The following is a 20,683-nucleotide window of genomic DNA, read 5'->3' on the forward strand; positions in this document are numbered from 1 at the left end:
CTTTACATAACTAAGGTTCCCAACAAACAAACAAAAATAAAAACATTAGCAAATTATAATGTGAACCTTACAGATTGGAGATGGTCTGAAACTGTAACCAAAAATGGACTGTCAAGGAGTTACATGAAGGCCCCCTGACACTCAAATGGCTCCACAGAAAGCTCATCATGAGTCCAAGTCCACTCTCTGAGCAAAACCCTTTATGATTCCCACAACATATTTGGACTGGGAATTATGCTGCAGGAGTACCTGGAAAAGTTTCAAGCAGGTTCATGCCATTTATAGAACACAAACACTTAGACCTTTATATAGACTTAGACCTTTATATTACATTTATACATATATTTACAGCCTTTTTTTTATTTTGACAAAACTGAATGAATCTTAGGCTACAATGAGCTGAAAAATCACAGTGAGCATCGCATGATCAAGTACAATTTACATTTCTGTCCTGCAGAGTGCAACTGCGCGCTTCCTCTCGAAAAAACAAGCATCTCATGGCTTCATGGCTTTTGTGTGACTTTTAATTCAGTTCTGTTTTTAAAAGTGCTTTTCCATTAATTCTGTACGTGAATGTCTTACTGTTTTCTTTTTCAATATTGTTCTTCTTGAACTCATGTTCGCGTTAATGATTGCGTCCTCAAACATGTTGTGTTCAGGTTTTCGACTGCCTGACGTCCTTCCACTCCATTTTCGTGTTCTGTAGGGCCTGAGTCTTCTTCTCGTCCACCTGCACGTAGTCCACTTTGTACTCGTCAGCGAGAAGTGGCTTCTGCTGGACGTAACAAAGGAGGGAGAGGGAGATGGTAAAGAGATGTGGTGAGATTCTTTTTAGCTACATCCGGTGGTTTTCTTTAAGTTGCATTAGGGTGTTCACAAAGTGGGATTGTCATTATGAGCCCCCAGTTAGCAGCGCGCTGTTTGGAGATTGACACAGTTGTGATAAAGACCATGTCACATGGATCCAAGTGCTAATTGTAGACTTAGGAAAATTATCCTTTTTCAAATTGCAATAAAACATTGCTTCCAAGCCGAGTGCTCGTTGACCACTGCAGGTTGGACATTAACAACTTAAAAGTACTCTACATAGCCCCACTCATATGTCTCTCCCTCATGCGACATCAATTTCCTCCAGAAATCATACAGTGGGACACGCATTTATAATTGCAAGACGAACATGAAAACAATGATAATGGCAATGAAAAACAAACAATTATGCAGCCATTAGTAAAATGAATTCCTTAAGGAAACTTAATTTGTCCGCCAAAACATACCTTCTGCACAGGGGATGGGGATGCAGAGTTGAAATCCAGTGACAGATAATCAAGGTTTGAGCTTCTCTTCCAGTGCTGAGCTGCTCCATCCAAGGGGAGACAGAGTGATTGTCTCAATTCCTGCCAGAAAAACAGTGCTACATCAACCTCAATATTCTAGACTCAATTAACCATTAGAAAACACGTATTTTATATTACTGATATGTACTGAAGAAGAAATGCACCACAAAACTCAAATGTCTATTATTTTCTCCTGGTCAATAAAACACGTCACAGTAAGTACTATCACACCAAAGTGTTGACAGTGTCACTGAGTAAAGAACCAGTCTCATTTTAACAACCGCAAGTTGCTTAAAATGAAGCAGAGGATGCAAAAAAAAGAACCTCGTTATAACCAAATTGTATTTTCTAAGGCATGCATGGGGATTCCTGACATTTATTCAGGCTACGACAGAGAGAGAAGAAAACTTTCTGCAGACAATAGGAACAGGAAGGTGGAAACTATTTATGGGGAAGTTCCTTTTCATGTTCTGAATTTCTGTTGTGAGACATGCTTCATTTTGAAATGCTGGCAGATATTTTTTTCCCATTTGAAATTAGTACTAAAATCCTATTTTGCAGCCACTGCTCTTTCACACACACGGAATGATATTCCCTCTCGTAATGGTATTGATAAATCTAGAAAAAACTTTTGCATTTTCGTTCTTATAACTAAGAGATAAAGAAGAATCTTGACTGGTAAAAAAAATACCTACAAAATCTTCCATGAAATACAGATTAGTTCATCTTCATATTAAATGTCTTCAGATTAGGCCACATTTATTCATTATCAGCATAAGCAGCACATAGCAACCATGTCTAACTCTAAAACACTTCTGTGTTGGGTTTAAAACCGTATTTCAAAAGGTTTAAGCAAATCTGCATACATCAAAGAACAAAGCAACAACTATAAACCTACAGTTAGATCACAGGACAGAAATCTAGGATTCTTTAGATATGTGATGCTTCAACTGATTTTACCACTTACAAATGAACCTATCGTTCATATTATTATTGCTTAAAATTAATTTGTTTTCTTAACAACATGCAGACCAAGAAAACTCCCACAGCAAGCTTTCATGGTATGAATAAAATGCTAATAATTCCACTTGAATATTAGTCAGTTCACTGAGTCATAGTGTTCAATTTATGCATACATGTTTTTTAGAAAACTACCAACTCCATATTTTACCAGTGCAGAGCAGCTTGTCACTTCGTCCGTTGAACTGTCGCCATTTTCAAGCCTTCTGTCAAGAGGTAAGTGGGTCAGTGGAAAGCTGTGGTTAAAAACAAAGAGAAACATGATGTACATTAAATAAAAATATACAGCCACAGAGAACATTTCATTCTATCCTATTATTTTTATTTATGTATTTTTTGTAGTTTTAGTGCTTGTAAGGTGAAATTCCAGTCCATATGTTTAGAGTAAATTTCTTTCAGTTGTACTTGCCTTTGTCATATCTAAACAAAGTTTTGTAACAGATCTACAATTTGAATTTGTACATGTGGAGAAGTGCTTTTGCTCTCACCATGAATCAGTCATTACTCTGCATAGCGGGATATGAGTGGGAAATTCAGTAATTGTCGAAAGGCCTCTCAGGTCTAGAGGTGGAGGTCGAACTGTGGATTCAGAAATTTCAAAGTTAGCTATTTGTCAGCTTAACACAGTTGAAAAGTATTCAAATCCTTTGACCGTTTTCATATTTTGATTGTTGTTTTTTTTTGGTTTTGGTTTTTTTTCAACCAAAAACCTCAATAGACCCACACAAAGTGGTGCATATTTGTGAAGTGAAAGAAAAATTATATAGAGCTGTCAAAATAGTTTTGAAATGAAAATCTTAATACTTGTGGAGTGTGCACAACCAGATATAGTTGTATGCCTAAAATAAAATCTAGTGCAACCAGTTACTGCCAGAAGTACCCTAATTAGTGTGTAATTTAAGTTCAGTATAAACCCAGCTGCTATGACAGCTTTAGAGGCTTCATGACAAGATGAGGCAAAGGTGTTCTGCTGGAGTTATCGCTGCACAATGGCTGCTGGAAAAGGGAAATGTTTTGCTTTCAGCTGCACTACAAACCACGTGTCCATGCATTTTCTCCAATTCACGACAAACAAAGCTAGTCCTGCGTCTCACATTACGTTATCTACAGTATCTGCACATTTACTCTAAGAATTGTAGTTAACTGAAAGTGATAGACTACACTGAGAAGATGCAGCATTTGTGAAAAAATGTTAGGCATTCGAACATTACTGACATCGTCTAAATATATATTTTTTTTACATCTTGAGAGAGGTGCTTTTCCTGTAGTCTCGCACATATATATCTTAAAATAGTCTTCGTGCTGAATTATTGTGCTGATGTCAGCTGCTCGCTTTCACATTATGGCGAACTGCCCCGAAGCGAAGCAGAATCCTCAGAGTTTGAATTAATGAAAACATAAATGTGCATCAGATTCACAACATTTAATCCTTCAGTGGTTGTAGCTTGGTGGTTGTTCAGGAGGCTCCACTTCTGCTTCTGGGTCAAAGATGTATGTTTGTACCACTGTGGATTTGTTTGCAGCCATTTTGTCTGAGATGCTAATGTAAACACTGAGTTGGGAGGAGCTTATTTGCATAATCGTGATGTAGCCCTAAAACAGAGCATTCCTTAATGAGCACCAAAACAGGCAAAACTGATCAGGTAAAATCTCGATATCGGAGAATAAATTTGTGTAGTAAATGTAATGAACATTTTTGTTTAGCTCACAGACTTATCTTGTTAACTTAACTTGTTCAAGGATGACCTTTAAGGTGACCTACAGCTGCAAAACCATAATAACCCTCCATTAAAACTCAAACTAACCAAATTCTTTATGTCTAATTTTGGGCTTTATATCAATGAAAAACATACATGATTCACAAATAGAGAATATGTGCATTTCCTTTAACAGAACACTCCATGTTTACAAAAATTGAAGGGGGAAAAAATCCCCCCATTTCCTAAAATACAAATAAACAATAAAAAAATCTGCAGTGGACATTTTTATGACTGCATGAAAACAATTCAAACTACCAAAAATGTAAAGTTTTCATTGTTATTCCACTACATAATTATGTACTTCTTTGTGTTGGTGTGTCAAATAAAACCCTGACAAAATGCCTTCATGACAACATGTTCAAGGTGTATGAATACTTTTGAGAGATGCTGAATAATTCCCAGACGATGCTTGTCATGATAAAAATTAGACCTAAATTAGTTGGGTTTTTTTTTCTTTTTTCACACTCGGACCTGAAATTCTTCTCACCTCTCCGTAAGCGAGGCTTGAGGTGCCGGTGGACTGGAGGCGGTGCAATTTCTCCAGGTTGGCACATTACTGGGCTGAGTGACGAGGCAGACTCAGCTGTGGAGTTTGTACTGAGGAAGCTGGAAGTCCTGGGGCTCATGGGGATGTAACTGTCACCTTCAACAGATGGAAGAGACGGAGAAGGGGACGCCATGGGGACGTACGACTCATCCTGGTAGCTTTGAACTCGTACCGTGTTTAAACAGGGCTGAAAAGAGACAAAGAATCATTTGATCAGACAGGTGCATTAGTGTTTTTGTAATGCAGACAAAACAGTATGTGCACATGTTTAAGGAGCTTTCAGATCTCCTAGTTTTGGTAATAGCACTGTAGGACATTCTCCCCTTACCCACATGCAAATATGTTTTGTAATTGGAGAAAAGTGCTTTTCAAAGTGGATATTTTTTTAACAACTGTCTTGGGTGTATCTGTGCACAGTATCTGGCAGAAGAACATAAAGCAGCCTACTCTGAGCCTGCCCACTCTTGCTTTGCACGCCACAACAGCAGCAGGAGTAGTTTTTATTGTCTTTTCTGTATCGCTCTCATGTTTTACAAATAAACATTGTCTGAAAAGCATTCTTCATTTAGAGGAGACAGGAAACAGCTCCAGGAGAATTACTGGCTTCACCCTCACTAATGCTCAGGATGCCCTTCCTTTTGTATGTTAATTTGCATTAGATGGTCAGGTTATTGCCACCTACTGGCACGGCACGGGTATGTTAATCTAGATGGAAATAGTTTAAATTAATAAAGATAAAGAAGATTTGGAGGGCTGTATTCTGGCCTTTGTATGTAAATTTACAGGAAAAGTCCTGATCTTTTCACACAAATGAAGAGCATTTGTGTATAGTGAATCATTTCCACCCTAAATTTGGTCATATGTATAGGATCATGTTCCTGCTGAAAAACCCAGCTACCCATTTTCAATATTCTGGAAGATCCCACAATTTTCTTAATTACTTTATTTCAAGTAACTCGTGATTCCATGAACTGTAACAAGCTTCCAGGGCCTTTGGAAGAAAACAAGTCCACAGTATCACAGAGCCAAGCACCTTAGCATGTGAAGAGCACAGACTAAATATTGTTCAGCTCTGCTTGAGTTCGACATGACTTTGACTTGGTGATACAAAACTCTAAGAAGCTTTAGGATTTGTTTTCATTTAAAAACAAAAAGGTCTGTTGTAGTGTTGTAATGTGTAAACTTTAAATGTGATTGGTGGTTTATATTTATTCCATTTAGACAAGGTTTAGTTAGCTGTTTCCTGCACGGGGAGGTGATCACAACAACATTGTTGTGATTAAATTAACTAAGCAAAATTCCAACTAGTTGAAGCTTGTAGTTCTTTGTCCAAATGTTTTCATCATACTCCCAATAACAACACAACATCTTCTTACCAAATTAACACTCTGTCTTCTGTTCCTCATTAATCTGTTGTCGGTGTTGCCTGAAAAGATGGGATAAGAAAAACTTCATCAGATTATAAAGTAATATACAACCGTAAAAGAACATTTTAGCAAATGGCAGATTTTATGGCTTTCTGCCCCTGGCAGCATGATCTATGGGGCGCCGTGAGGCCAAATAATGATGTCGATTAGCTCCACTGCTGGTGTCAAATTTGGAATCTGATTCAAAGCTTAAGGTTTGGTGCATAAGCATTCAAGGCTATCTTGGCACTAGGACCACCTTATATTGATTGTCTGTATCATTTTACATCAGATTAATATTATTTTGTGTACATTTTGGGGTATAAGTTACCTAATAAAAGGGTAATATTTTTCCCTCTTGACAAGTGGGCTTCATTTGGGAACAAATGTGGCAGAAGAATGGAATCTGCCAATGGGAACGTTCATTCAAAAACCGCCACTAGCTGCAGCTATGTTTTTATTTCAGGCTGCACACATACAGTGAAATAAAATCCGTACCCATCGTGAAATGATCCAATCCGGACAACGAGGTTCTTCTGGAAAATACCGGCACGCTGGCGGGGAACTGCTGCGGACTGAACGTCTTTGGCCTGTGAGCTCCTCCGTCGCTCAGCAGCTCTGACAGGTGAGTCGGCTTGGGCGGTAGCGGGGGTGGCGTTTGGGTGTCGCCGGCTGCCTCGAACACGGTGGGAGAGAAAGGTTTGTCGAACTGGAAGACGTTTGGGGAACAGTGATGGAGCGGCGAAGAGGAGGCGGACGGCAACACTGGGAAGCTGCACGGAGCGCTGAAGGGAGCGCTGGACATCTTCCCGTTGGAGTAAAGAGACGGGCTGCGGTTCATGTGAGAAATGGAGGACAAGGAGGACTCGGCGTGCAAGTCCTTGACTGCATCGTCTGACAACCTCTGCTCCAGAGAGATGTCAGAGTTCGTGAAGCTGTCTTGTCTACAGATGTAAAACAAAAAATAGAGAGACGAAAACACTTGTTACACACCAACCAGTGGTGTAAAACTTTCTCCTGATTTCACATACCTAGTGGTTACACTCCTTGTTTCACACTGTGAGAGGAGGAGATAATCTCGTGGATAGCTGGTGTCTGGTTGGCTCGCTAGAGACACTCGATCACTGTCCACTGATGGCTGAATGGAGGTGGGGGTAAGAGAAGATCCATCATCTGTGCTCTCTGATTCAAACCAAAGGAGAAACAAACACAAAGAACTGAGTTTACATGCAGCTGGAAATGGAAGCCACAGAAAAACATGTGGCTGCTTCAGCTTATGCTCCCCTCTAATGAAGCAGGTAGATTTGAAGGAGCAATACGGGGATGTTTTCACAGGGACGGCGAAGGTCCGACGCACGTCTCCCATGTCCCTCTTTTTTTATTTGGATATTCTGTGTCTCTTTGCTCAGTTTGGCTCTCGCTCAGAAATTTCTTTCATTCCATCTGACTCGAGGCCTTCGAGTCAAGGCCGTCCCTGCAGAACCGTGTGTTACGACAACAACAAAAAGAAAAAGAAAAAAAACCACAAAAGGTTTGTTCTCAGGAAACTACTTGCTACTCTCAGAGGTTTACGTTGTCAAGTGGTCACGTTAAATAATAATTATAAAAAAGAAAAACATTTCAATTCCTTAGAAAAGATTGCGAAAGGGGATTTTTTATTAATTTTTTTTTGTAGTTGCTACAAAAACGTGACCTCGCTCTATCTCATCCAAGCAGATGTCAGCGTTCCAACAGACCTCCTGAGGTTTTACAGAACATCTTCACTGAGCCTCTTTTTTTTGATGATCTGAACAGCTTATTGTACTGTTTAGTGAATTCATGACATCATTATTGACATTATTCACATACAGCGCATTGTATGACATCCTTTTTTTAGGAACAAAGTAGCACACAGCAGATGATTCAGCATCAGTTAATCTGACCTATTTAAATTAAATACAGTACGACTAAATAGCTAATATTTCATTTCATTTGATTGATAGATGATTTTATCTTGGTTTAAATACTTCTCTGATGGTCTAAATGTTTAAAGTAGGATCAGTTGAGGAAAACAGCATTCCAAGCTTGAAACGTTGGAATGTTGTTTTATCAATTGAGCATCCCACAGAGAACTGGTTGGCCCATCAACAGAAACTGGGAAAGAGTACAGCGCAACTGGAGGCTTTCCTTAGCCAAGATAGGACAACTGGCTCCAGTTAATAGTAAAATGGTTGGGAATTTTCATCTGTTGTCACTGTTACTATTACCTTAACTATTACCATCACGTTAAGTTCCAATCAAATTAGGGCTGGACAACAAATTAATAATATATATCACAATAGACATATCAATAGGCAATATGTCAGATGGAATATTCAATCGTTTCACTGAACTCCCACCCAGAACTGCACAGCATTCTGGGAGATGTAGGCATAAGAAAAGGCTTTAGATGCTCAACCTCTCATGTGCAGCTAATAAAGGTGAGTGGTATCACTCACTAACAACCACAAGTTGTTACCTAGCAACAACTTGTTGAGCAACTTGCGCAGCAGCAGTTTCACGTTTTGCCACGGTGACTCGTAGCTGCTTAAAATAATAAAAAATTTTAAAAAAACAACGCTGTAGAATAAAAACTGTGGATAAAGCAGGCAAAGTCATGTCAATATTTCAGCAGTATTTCAGATACTTAAAACAAAAGCTAATAATTATCGGTATGGACTGATACGAACGGCCTACATCGTGATACATTTGTGAGCCATATCGTTAAGCCCTAAATCAAATACACTGGAGTTTGTCAAAGTGTAGATCGGTTGAAGGTTCTTTTAATTCAATTCAAAATACTTTAGTATCCCTAAAGAGAAATTAACCATTGTAACTCCTGTTATACAGGTTTCTTCAAAGAGTTTATTTAGATACTGATGGAAAAGAGATGCAGTTGAACTTAGCTGCCTGGAAATGACTCAAAAAACGGTTGATTAGCTTGTAATGGCCGCCCCAGTGGTTCTGCTGTTATCTCCTCTGATAAAGCAGACATCATGCTGCACCACAAGCAGCATGTCAAAACGTTTTTAACTGCATGGAAACATCCTTACATGCACAGGAGTCGGCGTGCAGACAGAATGTTAAGACGCAATTTGTCGCCAAGCAAGTACAAAATGCATATGGTTTGGGTCATGGGCAGAATTGTCTGGAAATATTTTACATATTGATGTGCTAGGAGTTCTAAGAAGAGCAAAGTTTACTTGTCTGGGTTTATTTCGCTGCTATGGGGAGGCGTGAGATGGCTCTGGTGGTGGCAACCACGGCTTGATAAAAGTGTGATTGTGGAGCGTGTTTGAGAGCTTAGATACAGAGAAATTAATCAGCTGGTTTTGCATACCAGAAAAGGCGTGATCTTTTGGTGCAAGCTCGAAGTGTGAAAACATTCTGGACTGCAAGCAGTTTGAAGCTTCACATCATTTCCTCTACAAAGTGCCTTTAAATTCATCATCAGAGTTAAGTCCAAATGTTTGGTGCCCTAGGCAGGAAAATGGTTTTGTGACCACAAAATGTCAATGTAGAACAGTAAGAAAGATTGAATGATGTCAATAAATATGTTTTGTTTTGAAACTTTAATCTTTGTAAGATAGCTTGTATTAAAGGATGCTGTTATTCGCAATGGGAAATTATAGACAGATAGATAGATAGATAGATAGATAGATAGATAGATAGATAGATAGATAGATAGATAGATAGATAGATAGATAGATAGATAGATAGATAGATAGATAGATAGATAGATAGATAGATAGATAGATAGATAGATAGACAGACAGACAGACAGACAGACAGACAGACAGACAGACAGACAGACAGACAGACAGACAGACAGACAGACAGACAGACAGACAGACAGACAGACAGACAGACAGACAGACGCAGGTAAGAAGGACAGTGAAAAACAGAACTATTTTCTACTTAAAAGAAAAATGATGGGGAAAAAACTAAGCAGGGGGTCACATTTTGATTACACTTAAAAAGACAACAGCCAGATCAAATGTATTTATAGAACACATTTTATATGACGGTCATAGACTCAAAGTGCTTGGCAGGACATATAAGAATGAAATAAAAACCTCCAATGAAACGCTAAACAAACCAATTCGACTAAATTACAAGTAAGAACATAGAGATTTAAAACAGCACTGAGAAAGAAGATCCCATTAAATCAGGAAATGAAAGATGCAAAAATAGGCTAATGACCGGGAGGACAACATTTTATGAAGCCGAATACATAAACCGAAGTTAAAGCTTGAGAGAATGAGCATGTTTTGAGTTTGCTTTTAAAGCTAGACAGTGTAGAAACTGATATAAGCTCAAAGAACAAGAGCTGATATAATAAGAACATGTTTAAAGGTCTGTCAGGGAGATATTCTAGAAGCTTCTCTGCAACACAGGAAAGGGCCAGGCTGTTTAAAGCTTTAAAAACAATCAATAAAATGCAGATTGTGCACGATCCAAAATTACAGCTCGCTCTTACAGGGCTTGAGGATTCAAAAGAGGTTAAGTGAGATTTTCGAGATGATCCGAGCCTACAAGGAGAATTTCAGTTTTGTCCTTATTCAAAGAGATTATTAACAGTTAAAAGTAAAATTTCTGGCTATTTGGGCATCAAGAAGATGCAAACTACAAATAGAATTGGCCCTGATATGGAGTACTGAGATATTTATTAGCTATTTAAAAACAGTGATCAACTTATTTTTGACCTGGTGTCATCACTTTCAAGAAACAGAGCACAAACGTCTCCTGGATGGAGTTTCGTCTATTTCGAAAAGAGCTAATGAGGTATTCTATAAGTGCAGTCTGTCTTTCTGTCCCAGCTTTTTTTTTTTTTTTTTTTTTTTTTATTTTTTTATTTGTCAAGCTGAATTTTATTAAAAATAAAGTTGGTGCAGAGGCGGAGCATCTGAGTAATCCCTGTTTTTAGATTGTGAAGTGCCAAAGCTAGCAGAGGAGTGTGTGTATGGGGTTGTATAAACGTTAAAGTTGGTGCTTTACCCGATAAGCTATCGAAGGTCGCCGCACCTCTGTGAACAGGCGGCCTCAGAGTTTCTCACTTCAAGCTGTGGTTCAAATGCAGTGCTTTCAAAAAGTATTTATAACCTTTGAACTTTTTCACATTACAGTCACAAGCTTTACTGTACTTGACTGCAAATGTAGAGAAGAGACCAAGAACAGAGTTGCGCATAATTGCGAAGTGTGGAGTGAAATGGCTTGCAGGTTTTTCAACAAGTAAAATTAGAAACATTAGTTGTGCTTTTGGATTCGGCACACTGTAGTCTGATACCCTAAAATGAAATCCAGAACAATTGAGAAGTTACCTAATTAGTGAGTAGATACACCTGTGTGTGATCAGCACCATGAAGACCAAAGCAGTGTTATATTAAGAAAAAAACAATCAGAGAACCAATCCAGAGGCTCATGGTAACTCTGGTATTATCCATCCCCATTTTTTTATTATTATTTTTTTTATATTGTTAAGTTTTTAAAAAATATTTTACTAAGTTCTTATTATTTTTGGCTGTTCAGCCTGTACGATGTGGCCAGTTCTCCTTCAGCTGCAATTGGGTACATTTACAGGTATGTTAGTCAAACGCACATCAATGCACACTGTCCCATTTGAGTACATGACAGGGACAGAAGGTGATGGCAGCATCATGCTGATGCTGTGAGGATGGATTTTATCACCAGGAAAAAAAAATGTAAAAATTGATAGATGGAGCTAAATCTTGGCCAAACTGGATAAAATCCCCATTGAGTCTGACAGAGTATTTAATGCTTCCAATCTTACTGAGCTTAACCTATTTTGTAAAGAAGAATGAAAGACAATGTGGTGCTAGTGACATCAAGACATGCACTGGCTGAGGGTTTGGAATCAACCAGGAGAGAGCTGGGTAGAGATTACCCTCTCAGTATGTGGTGTGTCTGCACTATCGTTGAACACTTTCCAGATCTATTATGCAAAAAACTCCCTTTGAGACCATGTGTCTTTTTCTGCTGATTTAACAATGCCTGTGCTACTCAGTGCTGTGACTAAAACATCCACGTAAAACTCATTCTAGTTTGTGGTTTTAATGGGACATACGTAGATGTTACATGGTACGGAGAATGTTGCAAGGTACTTTATACTTATAACCAGGAATCTGCAACTTGTTGTCGGAAATCTTACTCAGTCTTTGTGTTTTCACCAAAAGCTGAAAAAGGAACAAGACAAACAGTTCTGGCCTCGTAATGTTTACCTCTAAGTTTGCCACTTCCTGAGTGGGAACAGTGACACCACTTATTTTGATGTCAACACAGTTGTTCCAGGACGTGTGTGTTTTTCAACGAGACAGGTGTATTTCTGAGCTAACTCTTATTTTAAAGCAGAACTTAAACAATAACTACACTGTTAAAAAAACCAAACATCTCTAATTTACGGTAAAATATAGGCAGCTGTGGTTTCTAGAAATTTACCGTATAACTGCGGTAAAATTCGGTAAAATATATTTTACTGTAATATAAAAGAACAAAAAAAAGATTTCTGTATTTACCTGCCTCCTCCAGGTTCCCAAAACGACAAATCTGACTGATGTTGCTGATCCAGCCGTTCATCTCCTCCTCCGTGTTGGCCACCAGGTAAAAAACGCGGGAAGACGTTTTCACCACAAAGAGGTGCTTCCCGTGAAAGTCCCGCTTTATCCGCAGCTGGTTGTTGAGCATCTCCACCTCACATTCCTTCAGGTCGATGGTTCGGATCGGCTTCTTGGAGTTCTTGCTCTGGTAGTATTCCAGCACATCTGGGTTGCCACACATTCTCCCCGACCGGAGCACGAACCAGCGCTTCCGCCACGCCTGCAGGTGGAAGGGAAAGGAAATTTTATATTTCGATTTTTTTTTATTGGTTGACTTACGATTTCACTTTAGAGGTAATTTGCAGGTGTAATGTAAACAACTTCTTTTCTTTGTGTCTACGTGACTCTTTGGGATGTCTTAAAATGTCGTAAAACTCTTGATTTTCAGTTTTAGAAACAGTTTGTAGAAGTTTAGAAACTCTTAAATACATTTGTACACATTTTCATGTTTTGCTTCTTTCATCAATATTTAAATAAATAATAATTTTAACGTGGTTTCTAGCTCTGTTTGAAACATCCATTGCCTATTCTGCAATAAGCAACCATTTTCGCCTCAATAGGCTCCGATTGGTGATTAGTAATAAACAGAGCTAATTACCAAAACAGATTATCTCTGGTCAGATCAGATTTTCTTTCCTATTCTTTAAGTGCCTTAAATCTAGGAATTCCTGCCATATTCAGGCTATAAATGCATCAACCAACAGCATGCACTGTGATGCACCTGATTTGAGTTTTTGAACCTCAAATACATGTTTGAGACAACGGCTTTCATGCACCAATGGGCACAGCTTTGCTGTTCCTTCCTTTTCTGTTTAGTCAAAGCTCTTCTTTCTATCAAAAGACATTTAAGCATTAGTCCTTAAAAAAAAAAGCTAACTCAAATTTTGAATTGCTCAAAACTGGAGTCAGGCCTCAAAGCAAGCTGGAAAATTGAAACATTAAGGAATTTATCCACAGGCATTGATCCTGCCTTGCAAACCTGCTAAACAATCCTTTTGAAAATGCTTCAAAATTGTTTGTTTAATTAATATAAAGAAGAAAAAAATGTCTGTTTACCGCAACCAGTCTTTCATCATGAGAAAGCTTGACAAGTTTAACAAGAATTTTCTAGAAAGCAGAAATGTCAGTAGTTCCATAGTTACATGGAAGAGTTAAAAAAGAAGTAGCTTAAGTCGACAAAGTTTTATTTACTTCTCTAATCTTGTTTGATAAGTTAAATATGATTTATCAACCATTTCAGTTATTAGATTATTTTTCATAATTCATCAATTTGAGTCACTGTAACCTTTAGAAGGCCTTACACAACATTTTTCCTCATGTCATTCTTGGAGTTTGTTTCTGCAGTGGCTGCAGGGTTGCTCTTTTCCTCAGGTCATCGTTGCTGTTTTGTTCTTGTTGTGGATCAGAGAATCTGATCATAACCCCTGCTCCCAACAGCTAACTTTGCAGTTTTAATCTTCTTTTTTTTTCTTGCTTTTGTTTTGGTCAGCAAGAGGAACCTCAGCTCCAGTTTCCCAGAAGTGCTGAGAAGAGGAAGTTGACTGTATTTAGCAGAAACACAACGAAGGGGGTATTTATACATTTCTTGGCTTATGCTGAAAACTGAGTTCACACTTTACTGAAAGTTTATATTTATGAAACCCCTGAAGCTATTTCACCTATTTCAGCCAAGAATTAACGATTTCACATTACAATATAGAACAATTTAAATAATTAAATAGAAGAAAACTGTTAATAAATCATATTAGATAAGCTAACAGAACTTCTCAGGTGTTTTATTTCCTTTTCCTGGTTTTTGAAAGCATTGTTGTGGGGCAGTGATGTGATCCCATAGATTATGTATTTTGTTTTCTTCTTCTGCACAAGTCGGCCATGAATTCATGTGCTCATACCAGGAAATGGGTCGACCCGCAGCACATTTGGTGCTAATAACACAGCCGGCTTTAAGAGGAAACCATAACTACAGATGGCAGTTTGATCCAGCGGGTGCTCACCATATGCAAAGTTCTGAGCCCGGGTGAAAACAAGTTGTTGCTGTTGTTGTTTTTGTTTTTTTTGATATCGAGGTCAATCTCCATATATCAGCTGAAAAGGCAATCTATATATATTTACAGAGAAATAGAGAAGATATCTGCTGATATGTTTGAAACATGTGAAAAGAATGCAAGGCAAAATGAAACAAAAGTTTCTGAGGTATAAACATGCTTGCTTACAAAGTTTTTCCATGCATCTTTGCTTCATCCTTTTTGGATGAAGTTAGCATTTCTGCCATCATGTGACCAAAGTAAACTTTGGTCAGTTTCTAACGTCTTGCCACAAACTGAGTCATTCTTATCTGGGTCATTTATACATTTGAAGAAACGACTCACTTTTTGCAGCAGGTCAAATCTGTCCTGTTCGCAGCCCGACAGGTATAAACAAAGCAGTGTTTTGTATCTCAGTGCACAATTACAGTCCCTCTCCAAAGCATCCTTAAATTCTTTTTCTAGAGCAACTTCAAAGCTTCAAGCAATAGTCTCAACATAAAGAAGCATTTAACCATGAAGTTGCATTTGAGAAAAAAAAATTTTTATACCTATTTCTAAAGCGTGTGGCTGCATTAGGATTCAGTCCCCTTACATTTCACTGTAGCAACTGTCTTTAGAAATCACATAGCACGACAAAAAAGTCACAAAGTTGTAAAGAAATTCAAAGTATATTTCCGTTACAACGTTGCTGGAGAAAATAAGAGAGAAATTGTCATCTACCGAAACATAGAAAACAAGCTAGTCAAGCTATTTGGAAAAGCAGCCAAAGGGCCTGGGGTGACGCTGGAGGAGCTGCAGAGCTTCGCAGCTCAGGCAGGAGAATGTGTCAAAAATATTAGTTATCTGCTGTAAATCTTGCCATTATGGAAGAAACAGATAAATAAGTATTAATTAAAGAAAAAAGTTCCAGTGTACAACAACACAGGCGATGACAGATATGACAGAATTTGCTCCAGTCAGATGTGTCCAAAGTTGAACTTTTTGACCTAATGCTGCACAGCATCATGACACCACCACGTTGTGGAGAGTCTTTGCTTTAGCAAAGTCTATTAATGCTGGTAAGAGTTGGTGGGAAAATAGCTGGAGCTAAATTCAGGGCAATTCTGGAAGAAAACCTGAGGCTGCAGAAGGTTTTGACTGTGATGGAGGTTCGACTTCCTGCAGGACTTCAGGTAAATCGGAGCATATTTATGTCTTAAGTTTAGTTCTGTCAATGTCCAGAACTAAACTTAAACCAAACTTAAATTATTTTGTGAAAGAAACATGGGTAGGAATTCTAATCTCTTGCATAGTCCAGAGAAACATATAATTGCATTGAATGGGGTCTAAATACTCCACACTTTTTAGATTTTTATTTGTATCATGTATAATTTTCTTGACACTATATTATTACGCTCTATGTTTTGGTCTATGACATAAAACCCCCAAAGTACATAAAGTTTAAGATTGTAAAGTGGCAAATGCAGGGGAAAAAAGACCCTATTCCTTATTTTGTTTCTTCACGTGACACTGAGCTAAGAGTAAAGTCTTGTGCACAAACGCAGCCTCAGTTTGCATGAACAGTTCTGCAGCAGGGAGCACAACGATTATTTTGAGCAAGATAATTGAAATTTCCCTTCTGCACTGTGCCAGTAGTTGACATTTGAATGAGGAAAACAGCATGGCTGTCTGTCGAACTTAACGAAACACAATCAGCAAGATTTGCATGAGTTTCTATTTCCAGCGCGAGCCCCGTACCCCATCAGCACACACATACACGCACGCACACACAACTCCACCTAGGCTTTCCTTGAACCGCCGTTGTCAAAAAGGCCCTCCGCCTCCTCCACTCATGCAGAGGAAGTGCAAAAACAGCCATCATAAAGCGGGACTATTTCTGCTTGTCGCTTCGGTGTCTGGGTGCTGCTGACATTACTTCCCATGTTTCACAATACACAGTCATACCACAAACACACACACACGCACGCACACAACAGCCCAACATCATCACATGATCCCAACAACCTCAAAACAATGAGGGCTGTATGCTGTTCCACAGAGCATATACATGCAGGTACACTCTTAACTCCACAGGAGTTGCTTCCATGAACATTTACACTTCTGCTGCTACAAACAGTGTGGGTGGATCAGTGAGGTGGCAGATGCTGAAACGAGGAAGACAACGTGACAAACACTGGAATTGCAATAAACATGTCCAAGTCGGCGTGTGTATGCCGTGCGTGGGACCTAGACCAGCACACAGGCGCAAGGTGAAACAGCGCAGCCTCCCCGTCCCTTCCACGTCCCAACAGAGGACAAAGACAAGAGTCTGTACTTACAAATCTCTTCAGCTTCTTCTCCGGGGGGGATTTAATGAGCCAGCCGGTGCACACCACATCCCCGGCACTCATCTTGACTGCAGAGTGTGTCGGTCTCACGGCTGATCCACCGCCGCCTCTGCCTCTGCTGCTGCTGTTGCTGCTGCTGCTGCTGCTACTGTGAGACTGCGAGCAATGTGAAGCATATCCTGTGTTCTGGTATTCAGCTCAGCCACTCCAAAAAGGAGGAAGTAAAGAAACTGATCATACTGACCGAGAGAGAGAGAGAGAGAGAGAGACGCAGTTAAAGAGGAGACGGGGGAGGGTGTTGATGGTGAGAAATATCCCGCAGATGCAAAAGGTTTGATAGATTTAAAGACTGGTAATGTGTGTAATGTGGGGATGCTGCATCGTATTTCAAAACAGTGCCTTGCAGAAGGATTCACACTCCCTGAACTTTATCACATGACAACCAACCCAAATAGAGCCTAATTTATATCACTTTTTTTCTTTCACAAATAAAAATATGACTATAACAGTGTATGTGTGCATCTAAAGAATCTGTAAATTACAGAAGAGAAAATAGTTTAATTTGCCATTAAGTTAGAGGACACACAACAAACGTCTGGTCAGATCAGACCAAAACTGAACTTTCTGGCCTACATGCAAAACACTGCATGTTCTGGAAAAAACGTAACATCACCATTATTACACCAATCCTACAGTGAAACAGGTGGTGGCAGCATCATGCTCTGGGGATGATTTTCTTCTCCTAAATCAGAGATTTACACTCCAGCAGAAAAAGTGTTAAAATGACAACTTACAATGCTTGTTAGCATTTTGGGCCTCATTAGACAACCTGTCCTCCATAGTGAAACATGGGAGTGGCAGCATCATGCCATGGGGGATACGTTTTGTTTCCTTATTTGTAAAAAAAAAAAAAAAGTAAATAAACACATCAAATTCCAATTAAATATAATGACCAATGTGGAAAAGTCGAAGGTGTGTGAATACTTTTTGCAAAGCACTGCAAAAATATCCCTTATTCACACTTCCAGTATGGTCTAGTCACTGCCACACATAATGCTGTAACCTGCTTCTCATATACTTACATATTAACAGGAAAAGGAGTACAAGTTTCAAACATGTCTCACAGAGAACCAGGTTCATGGTTGTGATCTTACAGCTGCTTTGTTGTTTTAACTCATTTTCTGCCAGTGCTCTAACCCCCGTTTAAACAAATCGCCATATTTTCAAAACTAACGTATCGTGTTCTTATGCAAAGGAGTGATAAGAGAGGTTGCAAAATCAATATGCCAGCATCTGTTTGAGGTTCTTTGGAAATGGTTTACATGAATCCTGGAGCATTTGCATTTCCTATTGTTTTTTTGTTGTTTTTTTTCTTTCTATGTAATATAAAATCTCATACTGGAGGCAGCCTCTCCACCTACCATGTCTGTTAGGATTCAGCAAAATAGGCCAAATTATTTTACAAGCTTGCTCATTTTTGCAAATGTCAGACTAGTTTACTATAAATACTGTTAATGTCGGAGTGAGTCTACTGTATGATGAACTATCCTCCTATTACTGCTGTTTCATGTGTCACGTATTTGTTTCTGTGTTGGTGGATGAATCAATCAGTTTACTGATTAGTAATGGGAGTGTTCTGACTTGTTATTTTCCATAGACTTCAACAGCAGAAGTTTTTGGCATCGATATTCTAAAAAATATCCTCCTTTTTCTACAGTTTGTCTTAAGTTTAGGAGAAAGATCCGTCAAGATGTAGGCTAACATCGGAAATTATTGTTGTTCCTAAAGCCTTGATTTGTGTTTTTTGCATTCTTTTTTTCCCCCTACATTTTTCTCCTGTTTTTATTCTCCTTTTTTATTAAAGTGCTGCTGATTTAACTGTGTCCAATCGCCTCATAAAGCCACTGGCTGAAATAAACAGGGGAACTCCGTCTCAGCTCCTGATTGTCAACACTGTAATGAAGCTCTAAGAGTATTTTTCACACTACTTACCTCATATCTTCTTGTGGCCTAGACTTGAATTGGATCTCGCTGTCAGTGTATTCTCCTGCGGAGTCATCAGAGCTTCAAACTTCTTAGACTTCTTTCATCAGACCGACCCGGAGTGCTTACCTTCTTCTATCCAACATCTTGGTTCCACTTCAATTTATCACCACAACTGCCATAAAATCCTCAAATGCTTCCCCAGAAATAGCAACGATACAAAAAAAAAAAAATAAATAAAAAAATACAAATACATTCCTTTGAGCAACACTAACCTCAATCGTTCCTTTCTTGTCCCCTGCAGCTACACTGTTCAAACAACTGGTTTTGTCAACACAATCACACAAAGACATGTTTGATATTGAACATTTGCTTTGCTCTATGTCTAGATTTTAGTTCTTCATTTGGGTTAAGTTATATTTTCAAATTAAGACACTTGCCACCTTTTCCACTGATCTCCAGCTTGCACTTTATTCCCCTTCTTCGAAAGCCACCATGTATCTCACTGACAACATCGGCTTGAGTTGCTTGGTTTCTCTCAGCTGGAGTTGCAACATTCATCACTGCTGCCATCTTTTGCTCTTATCTGCACCATGTGTGGTTTGATGACCAATAACTGCTTGTCTGGCTTAGAACTAAATATGTTTCAAAGCACTTTGTGAAAACTTGCAGCAGGTTGAAATATCTGTTATGTGAGTATGTTGATATTCATGTTAAGATTAGCCTCAGGTTGTTTTTTCTAACCAGTAATTGTTTTCATTTTGTTTTTTTTTGTTTTTTTTTTGTGGACATTTTGGTGTTATACTGTATGATAAATACCATAATGATAAATAATTAAATACACATTTTAAATTTAACTGCAGGACTACTGAACATATAATTATCCTGATAATATGATCTCAAGCCTTCTATAAGGAAATCAAGAAACACAGAAACAATGCAACATAAATAACAATGCAACCGATATCCATATTTTAACGTTACTGAGTGAATACTTAGTTTTCTTTGAGAATTTCCCTCTGACCAGCTTTGCTGACCCTGCTAAAGAATTCCCACAGTGTGATGCTGCCGCCACCACATTTAATAGTAGGGTTGATGGTGTGATTTTTTTTCTTTCTTTTTTTTTCTTTTCTTTTTTTGCAGTTTGGACCTATCCTGATTTATGAAAGAGACACAATCACACACTGATGGAAGTGCACAGATAAATCTCTATAATAGCCATTATGGAGGATGATCAGCAGATCTGCTGATCTTAACTCCCTCCTGCCTGTACCATGTCCTGGAGCACCTGGTACAGGCAGCACAGTTGAACTTATTCATTAATGTAATCTATTTCCAATTTTACTAAAATCATCACATGTATAAATTATTGTTTACTCACTTCTTTACATGTTTACTTGTGGTGCTTTTGGTCTGATGTTCTGTGAACATATCATAAGAAAGATAACCTTCTCTTCCTCTTTGTACATATACGCTATAAGAATATATGTACATATTTACAAAACATATATATTTAACAACTATTGTTATTTATACTTAAAATATCTTCATTAAGAGTGAAGTCAATCCGAAGTCACAGGCATATTGAATCAAATTGATTCTGGCGTTACGTTGTGAGCTGTAGGGGGCAGCAGCGTCTTGAAACAA

At 38.5% G+C, this 20,683-nt stretch overlaps 1 protein-coding gene and 1 long non-coding RNA gene across 3 annotated transcripts; one reads left to right on the forward strand and one right to left on the reverse strand.

Moving 5' to 3' along the window:
- Positions 1 to 307: 307 nt before the first annotated feature.
- On the reverse strand, positions 308 to 17,291 carry gab3 (GRB2 associated binding protein 3). 2 transcript variants are annotated; one of them, XM_044141256.1, is made up of 10 exons: positions 17,045 to 17,272; positions 12,619 to 12,919; positions 7,099 to 7,249; positions 6,566 to 7,011; positions 6,038 to 6,087; positions 4,602 to 4,848; positions 2,843 to 2,933; positions 2,506 to 2,590; positions 1,275 to 1,394; positions 308 to 772 (listed from the first exon to the last, which is right to left on the reverse strand). In XM_044141256.1, the coding sequence occupies exons 1-10, from the start codon at positions 17,114 to 17,116 to the stop codon at positions 656 to 658; spliced, it is 1,680 nt and encodes a 559-aa protein (XP_043997191.1). In that variant the 5' UTR covers positions 17,117 to 17,272; the 3' UTR covers positions 308 to 655. The 2 variants fall into 2 exon arrangements, with proteins under 2 accessions (XP_043997191.1, XP_043997190.1); XM_044141255.1 differs by having other exon boundaries at positions 309 to 775; positions 17,045 to 17,291.
- LOC122845163 lies at positions 731 to 2,563 on the forward strand. The gene is made up of 3 exons (XR_006372979.1): positions 731 to 819; positions 2,365 to 2,395; positions 2,482 to 2,563. It is a non-coding gene; the product is annotated as an uncharacterized LOC122845163 (long non-coding RNA).
- Positions 17,292 to 20,683: the final 3,392 nt, after the last annotated feature.

The sequence above is a fragment of the Gambusia affinis genome, linkage group LG15 (genome assembly GCF_019740435.1).
Source record: "Gambusia affinis linkage group LG15, SWU_Gaff_1.0, whole genome shotgun sequence".
Lineage (NCBI taxonomy): Eukaryota > Metazoa > Chordata > Actinopteri > Cyprinodontiformes > Poeciliidae > Gambusia > Gambusia affinis.

Coding starts and splice junctions, on each gene's coding strand:
- gab3 (XM_044141255.1), bottom strand. CDS start 17,116: ATGAGTGCCGGGGATGTGGTGTGCACCGGCTGGCTCATTAAATCCCCC. Junction 7,012..7,098: donor ACAAGGAGTGTAACCACTAG/GTATGTGAAATC, acceptor TTACATCTGTAG/ACAAGACAGCTTCACGAACT. Junction 4,849..6,037: donor GAAGACAGAGTGTTAATTTG/GTAAGAAGATGT, acceptor GTCTCTTTTCAG/CCCTGTTTAAACACGGTACG.